Source organism: Protopterus annectens, chromosome 4.part1 (assembly GCF_019279795.1).
Source record: "Protopterus annectens isolate FY-2018-M chromosome 4.part1, PAN1.0, whole genome shotgun sequence".
Classification (NCBI taxonomy): Eukaryota; Metazoa; Chordata; order Ceratodontiformes; family Protopteridae; genus Protopterus; species Protopterus annectens.
Genome location: NC_056734.1, coordinates 307,525,504 through 307,543,305, shown reverse-complemented (window position 1 = coordinate 307,543,305; position 17,802 = coordinate 307,525,504). Strand labels below are relative to the sequence as shown.

Below are 17,802 nucleotides of genomic sequence, written 5' to 3'. Positions count from 1 at the left end.
TATCACAATTCAGTCAAGGATTATTATTAAAATAAGTACAAAAAATTGTCACAAGTATTCTTCTATCAGCAACTTTTACTTTATAGTTTTTTCTCTTCTATCAGCAACTTTTATATATTTTCAACAATGTTAGAACATAACTACAAGGTAAAATATGGAAATAATGATTTTTTATAACTAACATAAGAAATAAAAGAGGTTACAATAGATCATTGTCTTATTATGCTGACGTCAGCTACATATGCAAAATGATATACATGCACAATATTAAAAGATATCAGGTTACGAAATGTATGTCCCGCACACTTTTACATCTTCTTGTGCTTTTATATTACTGCAGCAAACTGCTAGTATTAGCTACACTGTATTGCACTTGTAATACTTAATAAATGTATACATTATATTAATATCCTTTCTGATATATGAGCAGTAAAAAATTAATCTTTATAATCAGTCATTACTGAGACATGTAAAAATACTTCATAACAGATATGTCAACACCTTCACAAGTTTAGAGTATACACCAATAGTATACACCAATAGCAATACTAAATATTATTAACATTTTAAAAATAATATTCATTTACCTTGTTGCAGTTGACCGTGAGATGAGTTTTGTAAAAGCAGCAAAAACAATAAAGATATTGATAAACCTTTCATTCCCATCTTAAAGTTTAATAAGGTGCAGTTACAGCCACTGCCATAAATGTGTGTATGGCAGAAAGGCAACAGCAGTTTTTAGATAATTATATTCCACCTCAGTCAGGCTCTATTAGAGGAAATATGACACATGACTAATTTAGTCTGATTGACTGCATTCCTAATTCTGTATCTGCCTCTCAGGTAAACTGCATACAAAATTACTTAAACGTAAGTGTCTTATGACAGAAATCAACTCATGCCTTTATTTGTCTCCTGAAGAACCATCTTTTATCAGATAAGATTCTCTGTATTTTCTTTGTCCAGGACAACGGTTGCATGTACATTGCAATCTCACATCTTTTCTAACTTGTAATATCTGTATGCAGCAGTTTTAAAACCGGTATGACACCATTGATATACTACACTTGTAATAAAGAAAAGCCAGTGCTACAATTTATCATGAATGCTTAGTAACTTTGTAAAGGAAAATAAAAGAAAGAAAATCACTTTTTAATCCATTTCCAGTAAAGGTGGTACCTAAACATTTCAAAAGATGCAAATGTCAGAAAATACCTGCTGCAGAAATAATTCAGTGCATTTTAAATGTCAGAGAGAAGGTTATTATGTTCATGATGTTCATGGGAAGTACAAACTGAAAAACATACCTTAAAATTAATGGGTGTGAAAAGGTTACAAGATGAGAGAGGATTTTTGAGACTATTATATCACAACTATTTAAAAGAAAGACTGAACAATGTGCCTGAGGGAAAATAAATACTTATGTGTAGCTATAATTATGTTCACAAGCTATCAGGGAATAGCAAAAAGGAATTTCTGAATGATGTAAATCATGAAATAAGCTGTCTAGTCTAAAAAGAATAATCATAAAACAAGTGCATCAGTTTATATACTACTGCAAATCTGAAAAAGGTCATTTATAAAGTGATTTCCCTGTGACTGTGCTCAAAGCTTGTAAGTTATACAGACTTCTGCTTCTGAAGGCAACAATGAAAGCATGGAAAATAAACTAGAGTGAAACTGCTGTAAAAATAAGATAAAAGACAATACAGTCATCATTGCTGTAAAAATAAGATAAAAGACAATACTGTCACTGTTGTGTGATTATATTTTTATCTGCAATCTTAACATCACCTATTTAGCTACATTATTGAGTCTATGAAACTAGATGCTGCTGTGGTACGGCGGTAGCATTCTTACCTCACAGCAAGAGGTTCTCCCGTTCGATTCTCAGCGTGGCTTGGGAGTGCCTTCTGTGTGGAGTCTACATGTCCTCCCCGTGGTTGGGTAGTGTTCGAAAGATATGTGTGCATAAATGGGCGTGCCTTCTTTGAAGGTTGGGTGTCGAGCTAGCACCTTGACATTTTGTAAAAATCTACTGCCAATCATTAGCGGACCAGAGTTCCACTGTGGCAAACAACAACAACAACATTGAGTCTATGAAACTGAAAAAGCAATCACTGAAGATGAGACCATCCCCTGAAGAAGCTCTGGTCATACCTGCAGCACGACTCAACTGCTTCCCCCATAGCTACATAGTCAAGTGAAGTTTTCCCTACAAATACTACCTTAATTCAGAAGTTATCAGATCCCACTCTTTCAGATTTAACTCAATTATCAGGTTCAGTTCAACAGATAACAGTATCAATGGACACTTTCCAAGCATCTTTGCATTCTCAAGTGTAAGAGAGTGAATCTTCACTGTTAGAGATAGCTTAGTAACACTTTGGAATCTGTGCACCAGATAGCCTTTCTACTGGACTTCATGCAAACTTTAAATAACAAGATAGATGAACAGGAAAACAGAGGACGCAGAAACAATATGGCTTAAATCACAGGAGGGGAGCAAAGCAGACAGACATTTTTGATTTTTCAAGCCTGGATTTCAATTATGCTCAGCTTGGAATCTACTGCTAAGTTATAGTTGTAAAGGGCTCAAAGATTTTATCACCTCCTCCTCCTCAATGTGGTGTGTATCCCAGACGTGATTGTCCAATTTTTATCTTATCATTAGAAAAGGAAGATTCTTTGTGTGGCCTGTGAGATAAAAAGACATCAACTATTTGGAAAGAAAGATTCATTTTGAAAATGATTATGAAAAGCAAGTTCTGACCGTAAGAAAAGTTTAGCTTCCCTACTCCAATTTCTACATGAAAAAGGCTTCAAAACTGTCACTGTGTATCCAGCACATCTTCGGATGTTTATTACCAGATTGTCTACATATATTTCAGCAGTCCAATGAAGCCTTTGCTTACCTAAAGTACAAGGCAGCTGTAAGCTTTTCAGACAATACTGCATTTACATTGTAATTATGGGAGGGAGATTGATAATGGAGGCAACCTCTACCTATCTGGGATAAAAAGATCCATGCAATCATATAAAGCATTGAAATACTGAATGGATTTATTGCAAACCTGAGTACATCTGCAAGGATAGGTTTGTCTAGTATCCAACATCACACAGAGCATTAGATACCTAGTAAACATGAGATCCTGGGCCGGATTATAAAAGCTAGTTATGGAGCAGCATGCGGAAGGAAAATTTCAGTGCATGTAGTGCAGACGTGATTTCAAAATCACACCAGAGTCAGTCTGAGTACTTATTTATTCGGCATAGAATAATTAGAGACTTCACACATGCCAGCTGAATTCCAAAATGCATTCTGTGTGCCCAATGCAACTTAAATGCAACAAAGTACAATGCTGATTCTTGTTCCAAAATCGCCTGTGAATAACATTGTGCAATGCAAGGAAAGGAAGCTATCTTTCATGGAATCCTATGGAATCTGTAGCAATAATGAAAATAAAATGCTACCTGAAGTGAATGAAGTGCAACAGGCTATGATACTGCAAGGCATGAAGAAAGATATGGCTGTGGAATAAAATCCCGGTATATGTGAGGCAGAGCACCTCGCTGGCCTTGTTCAAGAGAAATCTTGACCAATGGATGGGAGATCGCAGATATACCCCAGGGATTACCTCAGTGTCACTGCTCAACAGAGGCACAGCAAAATAATTATAATAGCCCCCTCCCCCTATGAAGTGGGGTGGCGTAAAAAACTAAAACTTATAGCCTAAATGCCCACGCCCCCTAGCCTAGTATTGTGCAGCTTAGAAGGTAGTCAGTTAGACAGGAAGCCAGGCTACAGCTAAGCCAATTGTTAGATCAAGAAATCCTTGACAGGTACCGCCTGGGCAGACAAATTGTGCAAGCTGTGTGCAACATGGGAACCCTACCCATGTTTGTATCCATTGTGAGTCAACTGAAACAAAAGTCTGTGTGAGCATAGGTATACAATACAACAATATATGACAGATGGTCTAAGAATGCAACAGACAGCTGACAGGTGCATCCTCACACATTTCCTGGCAGTGATGTGCATCAAGGTAGATAAACACATACACTTTCCATCTACACCCATGGAGCAGTGAAACATTATGCACCATTTCTATAACATCGCCAATTTCCTCTATATTATTGCTGCAATAGACTACACCCACATACCTAATAAAACCTCAGAACAACCAGAAGCAGAAAGATAAATTAATAGTACAGGGGTGACCATCCTCGAACTTTCAGGTGGTTAGCACAGCAGATAGAAGCATAACTAACATAGTGATGACACACCCCAGGTGTGTCCATAATGCTGCCATATAGAGGGAAAGTGGTCTGAGGGGTGCATTCCAACAATGTGAAATACCTGAGGGACTACTACTAGGTAAGTACAGGAACACAGCTAGTATGTAAGCTAAATACATTCCTGTCAACATTATGCATGATGAAAACATATGCGTTTCCCCTCCCCATAAGTGACTGTGGTTATCGACTTGAGACATGGCAAATGACCCCATAGAGAGAACCTTCCATCCCTGCAGAGGAGGACTAAACTAGAGTACATACCATGACAAGAAACACTATAGCATATATGTTTGGTGACCCGAAAGCCAGATTCAGATGTCTGGACACATCTGGAGGTGGACTGCAATACAAAGCGGAGAAGGCAGCAGAGATGATAGCGGTGTGCGTCGTGCTACACAATATGCTAATAACCACACATGGCTGTCTTCAAACTGCAGGTGTGGTTGAACTACCCCAAGAACATCAGATGTCTGAAGATGACATTCTACAGATATCAGAGGAGGAGCAGGAGAACACAGGGGGAAGAAGACATAGCCACAAGTGCATTCTCAGGCAACACAGCAGCATCTGTTGAAACTTGAAAAAGAGACATGCCTTATATACCCAATTCCATGCTTCAAACCGGTCAGATGATGACTGAACCCCCGTCTCAGTTGATGATCACAACTATCTTTTTTGTAAATAAACCAACTGCACCCATCATCTTTGGAGTACCTAACCTCCATAACAGCACTTCACAACCATATTTTTGATTTATAGTTGATGCTAGAGGCTCTATAACCCATTCTATTACTAAGTATTTGGATGTGAAATTGAAAGATTTGGTATAATGTGAACCTCACATTTGTTGTGACTCATGAGAATTTTTACAAAAAAAAATCGATGAAATCCCATTCTATGAATCATATGTCTTTATTACCATTGATGTGTGTTTTTTACACCACTCATCGTGGAAGTTTTCCAAAATAAGATGAAAGCACTTATCATTGATTTTATAATGTGATTTTAAAGTTCTGTTATAAGTTCCGTTAATAAACTAGTCATATTTATTATACTAGTTTTTTGTTGTTCCTGACCACCATTCTGGTTTTAACAGTTTGTGTTTGTATTAACACAGCAGGATTTGACATACACCTCTGAGTCATGAAAAGCCACACATGCAGAAGTACACAGATTAAGCATTGATGTTCAGGTATTGCCCCACCACAGCAGCACAGATTGCATCTAACAGATATTACCCAGTAGATGTGCACACTATGCATCAGACATAATAACATAATTATAATCTATAACAGTATGAATATATACAAATCTATAATGACAGGGATCATCAACTCAGGCCACAGGTATGTATACAAACTCATAGTGGTGTATTTGTGTATGGTGAACAACGGTGGACATACTTTTGTGAAACCATCTCTATCTGTCCAGTAACAAATGATGCAGACAGGAAAGCAAGTCATGACATACTGCAAAACTGATGTGAATATCACAAGCAACATATATGAATGTATAGTATGGATAATGTATCATGTACTGAATGTAGTTGCCTAAGTCAGTAAAAGTGAGTGGCATCAGACATCACTACAATCACAGACAGATGACATCTTCAATGGTGTACTCAGCAATCATCATCACCAGCATGAGGTGAGACTGACACTAGAGGACATAGTGGATTAACTGTTATTCTTACTCCAATGCAGTTGCTGATGGCTCACACTGTGGTCCTAGCTGTCCCTTCTACATAAGGAAACACTGGTCGCATGTTGCTCAACAGAGGAGACTGACGGAGTGACGCCAGCATGTGGTGACAAACTGTGAGAAGGAGCATGGGTGTCAGTTGACTGTCTGGTCTTGACTGCTGGGCCCATACTGGATTGACTAGCAGCAGATGTGTGAGCACATTGCAGCATTGCCATTGATGCCCGATGGGCAAGGGTTGACCTACTGAAAGGGGGATTGCCTCTCGCATGTGACACATGGCAAAGTACAGTCATGGCACACAGAACCCTCCTTATGCTATGGCACTGGTGCAGTACTGCCATAACCATGGATTCAACGGACAGTGCCGCATATAATATACTTTCATTCTGAGCAGTCATTACTGCCATGACCTCGCCATGTCTGTGGCTCTGTACTTCATGCAGCACACATAGTTGTGCACAGAGCTGGATCAAGCACTAGGTGACCTAGGTAGTTGCATAGGCCTTGTGTTTTCTGGGGTGGGTGGGGTATTGGCTTGAGGAGGCAATAAAAAATAAAATCATCTGTAAACAAAAATTCTGAAGTCCATTAAACCTATAGGGCTTTAAGGCCTCATGGGAGACTTCTAAGCAAACTGCAGAAACCTCTAGGATAATATAATTTCATAACATTACATATAAGCCAGCCATCACTGCAGGAATTTTGAGCAAGCAGAGTGGAGCAGGACCACAGGAAATTGCAAATGGAGCAGAGTGAGAGAATGATGGTCATCCAGCACTGCCACAACACTGAGTGCAAATAATAGAGCAGGTGTGCACGCATGCATGCACACACTTGTGTATATGTTCTGTGGCCTGTATCTTATTTAAATAATAAGTATTTTTTTATTTTCAAGTATATTTGTATACCACAAAAGATTTACCAACTGTGCCTAATATTTACTGCAATATAGCAGGATGCATGTATGTATGCTTTCATGAAAAGTGGTCTGCAGATTGGGTCACCATTTGCCTGTAATATCATCTGCGCTTGGTGGACTATGTAATAATAAGCCAGTGTTAGCACCTGTGCTGTAATGTTATATTGAACACTACATCACCTGTGCTGTAGTGTACAATACAGCAGACATCTGTCTATTTTATTTTTCTTTAAGTTTATGTTACAGTGGTGAGATGAAAATGGAAACATAACCACTCCAAATAGACTAAGGAACTTCTACAGGCCTTGTGTAAAGATGGGGCCCTCCTTATGACTGTGGAGGAAAGCAGAATTAGTGGCTGTGGTGCTAGACTGGGTTAATGTGGATACTAATGAAGCTGGCAGCCATGATTTGATAATAGACAGTGTCAAAGGAAAGAGATGAACATGCAGGACAGGTGAAAAAGAGGACCAATGACCTGCAGGCTGTCACACTGTGACAACTTTCTGCTGGCCATGCACCTGCATGATGGAGGATAAGAAGAGGCTGCTTTAACTAGCTCCAGAGTTGGCCATGTCTGGAGCCCATTGCTGTGGAGGAAAGGTTGACAAGTGAGATAATACAATACTTTTCTGCACAGTAACTTCCATATATGTCTGAGAGATGTATTATAGTACATGAGTGGGATTGTAGGTTACACAGGAATACACAGCATGATTAAGCACTGTGATGTTAACTCTGTAGTAAAATGGGTAGCAGGGTCTGATTTACATGCATGTCCTGCATAGATACACATGTATTACTTTACCTTATCATACTTTGATGTCTGTTGCTCAATGTTCTGCTATTTTTTAAAGTAGCATAGGAACTTTTATTCTTCAAGAGCAGCACAGCAGGCACTGAATTTGTAAATGAAGCACTGAAATGCAAAGCTAGTTTCAGTTCTTAAGTTGAAATTATTTGGATGATTTTTACTTCAGCAGACATTATGCATACTGACTGTTATTGGTGGATTATAATGACAGCATTTTGAATGGTCTGTTATATTTTTGAAATGGGTAGCCTTGTCATTAATGGTTCATATGTTTTGTTTCACAGCTTACTGGAAAAAATGTTCAAAACTAAAAATTTAAAATACACTCTAACAAGTGTGATGTACTAAACAAGGAATATAATTTAATATAATTAGGGAGGTGAATCAAAGAACACATGCATTTATTTATGCATGGTTCAAAAAATGTGTGCAGGGAAGCAATGGTTTGAAACAACCCAAAGATGTAATACATCCACCACGCTTTCAATTTTTATATTGCCGGTTGCCTGGTGACAGACCTTGGTGTTTAGCCTGGAGGACAGCCCTTTATGGTACAGCGACGGATTTCTTTTCATCTTTTACAAGTGTTGGTGTGTGACGTGGTGTTTGAATTTAATTGTTTTTAACCATTGTCGGTACGAGGGAATCCCCATGGAGAATGACAACTCACTTCTAAGCCAACTTGTTCTGCTTGTACGTGCTCACTCGGAAGGAGCAACAGGTTCCGTTCAGTCACCAGGTTCCAGCGGATCTATTCCCTGTGCACAATGCAGTCCGGAAATGACTTCTAGGTCGGGAGCGAGGACCGGAGTTATTGGGGAAGGTAACTGTCACGATTCTAACAACGACCATGGAGTACAGATTACCATACCCGGTTCGAGTGGAGGTTACACCAACAGAGCTGATACACGGACTAAGCAACGAGGGTTGGACAGTTATAGTAATGTGGATTTTACGGAATGGCTTGACCGATCGTTTTCCAAGGCGGTTGACGAAACGGTCAACACATGCAAGGATTATAGTTCTTACAAGGACAAATGTAAGACCTTAGAACTTGAACTGAACAAATATAGAAATCTTAGCCTTGATAATTGGTATTTAACTCAGTGTGTAGAGCGCAAGATTGTGCCTAAAGGCCTTAGGCTAAATAAATATCCTAATAATATACGGGGAAATGGTGAGTTATTTAAAACCATTTCAGATATTCTTAACGACTGTGGTATTCTTATTTTAAAAGCTATGATTTGTAGTAATGCCGATATTCTTTCTGACAGTAAAAAAAGAATAGATGTAATTCAGAAAGAAATTAGTAATGACCTACTTTTTACCATTAAAGAGAATAAACAAATATACTACAAGGTACTTCACGATGTTGACAGTAATGTGTTTAGTAATTACAAAAGAAAACTAAGTAAAATTGATCGGGACATACGTGATTACCAAGAAGGAAGGGCTTATGTTGACCCGAATAAAACTAATAGGAGGTCCTTTAGGTATCAGAACTTGAGATATGATGGAAAGGATAACAGGGGAAATTCACCCATTCAATATAGGAATACCACTGTGGAAAATAGCACATGGTATGGGAATCAAGGCTTGAACATGAGTATGAATGACATTGATGATAGTGATGCAATGAACCAGGTTGACCCTTTAGGGGAAGAAGTGGGGGAGGGACCCCGAAGATCAGAAAGGTTAAGGAACCAGAACCGGAATCGTTCCTACACATATGCGGAGGCAACAGGGGACAACTCCTACAGGAAACAAGGGGGGAACAGATACAGATAGGAGGGGTAATTGATTTGGTAGAATTAGATACTTCATATTATTTGGATACCTATATAGACAATGACAATCTTAGTGAGGAAGATTTTTCCAGAGTGGAGCTACATTTAGAAGTTAACGATGCAAAAAAGGATAGTAATGAAACAGTGTTGTGGGACACTGTGGATTTTGGTGCACTTGAACATGTGGAGACAAACACATGTAAAATTTTTACACGTGATAATTTTAATATTTACAATTTTACTGATTTAGAAGTTACAGTTGAATTTTTTAATCTTTTTACGAAGGGGTTTTCATTTATACCTGTACATAAACCTAGGATTGAGAATATATTATTGGACATCAAGTTATTTGCTAGGAAGCTAAATTTAAAGACTATATTTCAAAATGAAGAAGTAAACACAAGGGAAGGGCTTAAAAGAAGAAGTACTTTTAACCCACCCCTACAAAATGACATTTTTAATTTTGAGACCTGTACCTTAAATATGGTTAGGGAAGGTTACTTATCACATGAAGTAGAAAAGGAATATGTGAATTTAACGGATGAAGAAGTTAAAGTGTTGAAAATGTTACAGGGCAATGAGAGAATTAGGATTATGAAGCCCGATAAGGGGGGTGGGGTAGTTTTGATGGACCATTGGGACTATACCAAGAGGATGGTTGAAATTTTGAATCAGGGCAACAGATACCAACTTGCATCTAGGAATGAGATGAATATCTGGCATAACAAAATTGACCTTTATTTGGAAGATAATTTGACTCAAGGATCCATTGACCTTGACTTATATAATTTTCTGAAGGTTCCCAAACCAGTAATCCTGGAGATTTTTGGGATACCAAAGATACATAAGGATGCACAAAATCCCCCACTTAGGCCCATTGTGACATCCCAATGTTCAAAGACGCAGACTTTAGCAATATTTGTGGACAATAAACTGAAACCTTTATACCATTATTACCCCCATATACTAATAGACTCATGGGATTTTTTGGAAAAATTCAATAATATTCCTTACGACGATAGTTATGGTTTTATTACTATTGATGTTAGAGACCTTTTTTCAGTAATACCCCATAATACTGGTCTTAAATGGTTTGAGGATATGTTAACAGAGTTTAAGTTCCTAAGTAATACTGATTTTAGATTAGTATTAGAATATATATAAGTTATCTTGAAAAACAACTTCATCTATTTCCAGGGAGACATTTACCATCAGATTGGGGGGGAGTGGCTATGGGGTCAGCCTGCGCCCCAATATATGCAAATACTATTATGCTCTACTGGGAACTTGAATTTGTATTTAAATCCCAATTTTGGAGATACATCAAACAATATTTTCGATTTTTGGATGACATATTTATTGTTTGGGATGGTAACACAGCATTGATCAAGGAATTTATACAATATATACATAAGACTACTAATTTTTTTAGAGTTTACATATCAATATAATATAGATTATGCCAATTATCTTGACATTACTATAACTAAGAATAGAGAAGATAAGCAATATAAATCCTAGGTTTATAGGAAAAGTTGTTTTTCCAATTCTTATGTACATTTCCAAAGTGACCATCCCCTATACTTGAGAAGGAACATTATTAAGGGGCAAATGGTCAGAGCTTCTAGGATGACTAGTGACAACATAGAATGTAAACATGAAATGGAGAAAATACAGGGTCTGTTTAAGGAAAGGGGGTATCCCATTGAATTAATTAAGAATGTAAAAAGGGAGGTAATGAAAAAACGGAATACACATTACCCACCCCTGCTAAAATGTAATTCGGATGTGGCTAACATCAGGAAAATTAAACATACTGGTATTGATAAAGAGGAAATTCCGAGATTGATATTTACATATCATAAGGGATGTGAGTGGATACAAAGGGGCATACATGAGGTTTGGAAAATTTTTTCAAGGATGTCTAATAATTCATCAATTTTTCAACAACCCTTAAAATTCACTTACAGGAAAAATCTTAATTTTAAGAATTTATTTGAGAAGAAAAATTTACCAAAAGATAAGGGGGTGATAAATAAGAGTGGAACACATAGATGTGGCAGGTGTGGGCAATGCTCCTTTATTTCTGGAAATAAGGAAATATTTGTGAAAGGTATAGGGAGAAAACTTAGGAGCAAAGGGTACTTCACCTGTTACACTAAGGGTGTTGTCTACCTTGCTTACTGTCTCACCTGTGGAGGATACTACGTGGGCAAGACGGAACGTCAGCTTAGAAAACGTATTTACGAGCATATGAGGGATATTACTAGAAGGAATGACAATAATGCCCTATTCAGACATACTAATATATGTGAAAAAGCTAATTTCAAATTCTGGGTATTGGAGGAGGTGAAAAAGAGTGACAGGGGTGGAGACTGGGAATCTCTATTGGAATATAGAGAGTTAATTTGGCAGCTTAAATTAGATGTCTGCGGTCCCAAGGGGATGAATGACCATCTATCTATTAAACCAGCCCTGAAGCTCTTAGCAAATAACCCCAAATGAAGAAACTTTTAATGTAACCATTTTAATTCAATGTAACTATTTTAATTCAATATTTTACATACCATATATTTATTTATTTAATATTTAATATATTCTATGTATTTAATGTATTTAAGTGCACCATGTTTCTATCCATTTTTCTATGTAGTTATTTATTTATGTAGTCATATGAAATCAATATCCAGTGTTTTATGTACACACATTTTATATTTCAACATTCCAATATTCAATATTTAATATTTAATATCCAAAATTCATCAATTGAGTATATATACATGTGGTTACACATGTATATACATCTTTATTTACTGTTACATAATGTCAACGTTTATTTGGTGAGTGTACATATATTATTATAATATTATTATTTGATTATTAGTGGAAGGAATTTTTTGACAGATACTCAAGTAATATATATTAAGTATATAGACATAAACACACATTTATTTTCATTGTTATTTTTATTATTTTTTATTTTATTTAACACATTTTGATTCATATAATTTACAGATGTACCTGTTTTAGAAGGTTTTATCAATGAACTATTATTTACTGTATGACAAGTTACTTTTATACGACAAGTTATTTTATGAAATAAGAAAAGACTTGTATGTGTAATAATTATATAAAAGGTTTTAAGCATTCAGTTGGTTTGGAGCAACAATTAACCAATTTATTAATTAATTAATCAACCAATAGTGGCTTGCAATGCTTGTATATTTAAGGTGTTCAATTTCTATTGAGTTTGTGATTCTGATGAAGGTTATTATGTGAAGACGAAAGCGCGCTCAATCACCAGTTCTATTTCCATTTTTGTTTTGTGTCGATTTGTGGTCTCTGTGTATTTTGTCGTGACCAGATTAATAAATACTATTTTTGGATTATTCGGTGCTTGGACATTATATTACCGGTTGCCTGGTGACAGACCTTGGTGTTTAGCCTGGAGGACAGCCCTTTATGGTACAGCGACGGATTTCTTTTCATCTTTTACAAGTGTTGGTGTGTGACGTGGTGTTTGAGGTTAAGCAATGGTTTGAAACAACCCAAAGATGTAATACATCCACCACGCTTTCAAAGCAATTTCGATGAATGTGAGTTTCAAAGGCAGAGAAGTTTAGTGATGTTTGTACTGTCTGCTTTCATTACAAGACTCTCTTGTTTTGTTTAGCAAATAGCTATCAGTGTTTGTGCTATAAACTTTGAAATAAAATATGTAAATTAAGCCAAATGTCTGTAATCATTGTAGATGTAAACACAAAAAAAATATGCACTGTTTCAGGGGGTTGAACAGTGTTTTACAGTAACTGAGGAGACTAAAGCAAGTAATGGGACACTGGGATGGCTCTGGGGTGGGGATGTTGGGGACCAATGGGGGTGCTGGGGGGATTTGGGGGGGCCTCATCTATTACCATGCCTAGGGACCCATTTGACCATGATCCAGCTCTGGGTGTGCAACATAACCCATGCCATGGGAAAGTTTATGAATGTCAGATCCATTATATCACTAGGAACATTGATTTGCATGTAGGATTAGGCAGACACCCTGTGATATGCGCCCATGCACACTGTCTACACCTACATCTACTGCACAAGTATTGTTGTGTCAAAACCTCCAGCAGACTCAATATGGGACTGTGGTCCATAGGCCTCAACCGGCCTACCATCTGATGTTCTCACATTATCAGAGTGGCTGAGCCTGTTTTTCTCCACATCTAATATAGCCTCATCCACATGACTGTGACCATCTTGGCCAAACTGTATTACCAAGCTTGTGTCCTGTGTTCCGAGGGCCATGCTATCATAGTGAGACACATCACATCCCACCTTGAGATCAGTGGACAGGCTAGCAGAGGCAGTGGACATGCTAAACGAAGAGACAGATGGCACAGGTCCAGTAAACAGGCATATGTCATATGATGGATATCATTACTGATATATGCTACAACACTACAATGTTATAGATACTAAGGACTTACCAAGAGGTCATGTCCAAGTGTGGCCCATGAAACCTGTATAACAGGGAGATGACAATTATGTTACATTGGGCAACATACGTGGCATATGTGAGGAATAACAAAACAAGACACACCAGACGTGTCCTCATGGGGAATCCAGCTCTAGAGATGGGGGCTGAAATGCAACTGTTGTAGGAAAATAAAGGCATCCACAGTGTATTAGTAAGTGCATATTCACCATCATGTACCATTCCAACACTAGTGCAACACATTGTAGGTAATATATACACACATATCAGTTTGGTTGTGGCTGAAGTACTAATTGCAGCTGTCCTATTCAGGAGCAGATTGACACAGTATTAATGGATGACAACAAAAGGACAACAGCACTGACACACAGGAAACAAAGGAGGTAGCATACCTGTTACACTCTTCCTGTGTGGTGAGTTTGAGTGTCATAATTTAGATCCTGCAGTGAGAAAATACAGACAACACAAGCACAGTCATTAATGAAGGCATAGGCACATGGTGACATATTCAACACAGTAAAAGGATATGGTGATAATCTTGTCATGTACTGTGCACATGTTGACCAGATGTCCTTATGTTTGAAAAACAGTGACATTCATTTCATACAGTAGAGGTGTGTTATACAGTGCTGCAGCCTATGAACATGGCATGAAGCCACACCTGGTCTGACTGCAGGTGCACCTGCACAGCTCATGTCCCCAGAAGATGTATCTGTAGATTACAATGTCAAGGGGATATCAGTATGTTACTGGCATGACAAGAGGCAGAAGTAATAACATGGCATAGTAATGGTATATGGAGACACTCATCTGTCACTTCTTGCAGCCATACAGAAGTGGATGGACCTGTGCAAATGAATTCAGACAATATTACACATGTTGGTTGTAGTGTTTATTATGTATATATTGAAGTTATACAGCAACATGTCATTACACTTATGATGGCCATCATCAGCATGTGTGCCCCCTGTGAAGGTTGCATTTATGCAGCTACAGCACCAAAACAACAATACATGAATATGCATGCAAAAACAGTCTGTACTGGGGTACTATATATGCAGCAATATTATGCAAAATAACACATACATGAATGGCCTAGCACACCTGCTTTTATCCCATTCCCTGGTATGCAGCACTCACTGTTTGCAGTATGCAGAGATGCAAGAAACAATGTGAACTTATCTGCGGGAGTTAAAGCTGGGCCACTACTATTGGCATCTCTCGAAATCATGTACCAGCATACCCTGCAGGCTACATGAATGATCATGTCAAAGCACTGTCAGGGACAGGCCTCACCTGATCTGTTGTGACCTCCCACTGTATTAATCATGTTAGAAAAGTCAGTCTAGAGTTCATTCTTCCAAACTGTATTTCCTGCTCATCCAAGTACTCTCCATCCATGCTGGTGCAGAACATCTATAATATTAATCTCATTTTCCTGTGGCAAAATATTGTTGCCCCTAGAGCTGTTTACCATCTGGAAGACAGTTTACCGTCTGGTTAGATTAATGTGGAAGCCCACATATGGAAAGGATTATCTTGACAGATTATGTCAATGTACCCTCTCTGCCTTCCTCTGAACTGCAAAATTATATGAAATTGTCCCTGTCCCATATACCAGCATATCATATAAAACAACATACATTATATGAAAACAATGTCTGAATACATAAGACATAGAGCAAGATCATAAATTGTGCTATCTGTAGAGGTTGCATGTACGATTTGAATCCATTACACCAGATATCATATTAGCGGAAGGCCAACAAACATCATTGTGTCATAAAGTCATTAGATTCTGCATGCACTTCACATTAATGTACTACTCATAACATGTGTGTAAAATAAGGTTGGATGGTTATCACACACATACTGCATTGTCAGTAGATGTTATGCAACATAAATCTAAACAGATAACCTGTGGAAACAAGCAATTACAGTAACCTCAGCTGTTACGCATGAATAGCTATAGCTATACAGTCAGTTTCATCTGTATGGGATGAAATTCAATGATGACTACTACTATATTACTCTTACCAGAAAGTATCAGTGCAATAGCATTTAAATGACTTATGCAACCTATATGAAAGCCTCATTATCTGTAATCATACCGCAGATGGTACAAGATAACCAGATATAAACAGAGATGTATTTTTATTGAGGTTCTATTTATAATACATGTTTTACTACGCATCAGTAAATAAATATCCATAACACAACTACAACTACATACTATATAACAATGTACAGATACCATTGGAATATGCCAGTTTCCGTAAGTATACCACAGACTGTACAGAGTCGCAATATATGCGAATGCTTTCTTAGTGCATCCTTATGCATTGATCACTGGTGTTCTTTACATTTATCTGTAAAAGTGCATATGTAGAATCCTTGATTGTTAGTGATGCAGGTGAACCCACGAGCATGCATACAGCTTAATCCTATAACTTATTGTAAGTCATATACATTTTTGTACTGCTGTCAGTTTTCACTAAAAGCATCAATTTAAGCATGTACACATACATTTCTAAGAAGTAAAAATTCCATAGGTCTATTAGGAGAGAAACATATCCCAGCACATCAATGCTAGCAGGTGCAACATTATCTTTTCATCTACCTGTGCACTAGGTATACTGAGAGTAAGGCCACCTATGTGCACACAGCTTTTTTATGTCCCATTTGTGTCATAAATAATCAATGAGGTTCATTAACATTCAAGGTTTTGGAATCCCATTTGCGCACATCTGCTTAGGTTCTCGAAGTTCGGTGCATTATCCAATAGGCCAGTATAATGGGAAGTTGGTACATGCAAATACACAATAGGTATTGTTAAATGGGACCATATGTAGCATGTGTCCTTTTCCCTCCAATAATCTAATACCATTCCATAAGTGCCACTTTTAATTTTTTTTTTTTGATGCATTTACAGATTAGACCATTGTTACTTACAAACTGAGTGGGACCTTTGTGAGCAATTGTTGGAAGTTTGGCATCTTCATATTATCATCAACATAGCTACTGTGAGAAGGCTTCAATGTGTCTGAATGCCCAACTGGACAATGAGGAGACCACTCAGATACTGTCTATGCTGGAGTGGAGTACCGCATGAGAGCCAGACCACTGAACTTCACAGTGACTGACATCTGGAACCAGACTGCAAAGGTGCACCGAAGATGCACACAAATCTACCAGACTGGAGTGCAGGTTTGTCACTGTTATAATGATCAACATCAAAGGGATGCTGAGGATCTTCACTAGAGGGTCAGCCAGTAGATGCCTATAGTAAGTGTCATAATCCAAAGTATACCTGCACATCCCTAAGGAAATCATAAATATAGCTGTGATCCGTATGTCAGGCATATGCCTTTTAACCTCATTATCTAGCTGTTCTGACAATGATCTAATCTGAATTATCACAAAGGCAAGGTGACTGTTCTCCTTCTAATTATGGGTTTGATTCCCATGGTGATTATTTCTTTAATATTATTTATTGAGTACATAACTTCAAACGTTAGACTTGTGTTTTTTCCAGCTTATCCAGTAAATCATTTTACGCATCCATTATGGCCATTTGTCACTGACGGCTAAAGTGCCTAGGCCACTGATGACAATGCATTTCTCCATTACCTGTAATACTCAGGGACTATTGCACTGTATCATTTATATGTGTGAATTATAAGTCATACAGACATCCCCTAGTCAACTCTGCTTTACAAAATGAATGTCATTGTTAAATAACTGTTTATTGAACATATTACTTTAAGACCACTGCAGTTATGAATGTCTA

At 37.6% G+C, this 17,802-nt stretch overlaps 1 protein-coding gene across 2 annotated transcripts in view; it reads right to left on the bottom strand.

Moving 5' to 3' along the window:
- LOC122800842 (probable GPI-anchored adhesin-like protein PGA55) overlaps positions 1-713 on the bottom strand; it is an 813,969-nt gene extending 813,256 nt beyond the window's left edge. For both annotated transcript variants that reach the window (XM_044070155.1, XM_044070156.1), the window contains exon 1: positions 588-713. In XM_044070155.1, the coding sequence (XP_043926090.1) occupies positions 588-666 (79 nt within the window). In that variant the 5' untranslated portion in view covers positions 667-713. The remainder of the gene's footprint in view (positions 1-587) is intronic.
- Positions 714-17,802: the final 17,089 nt, after the last annotated feature.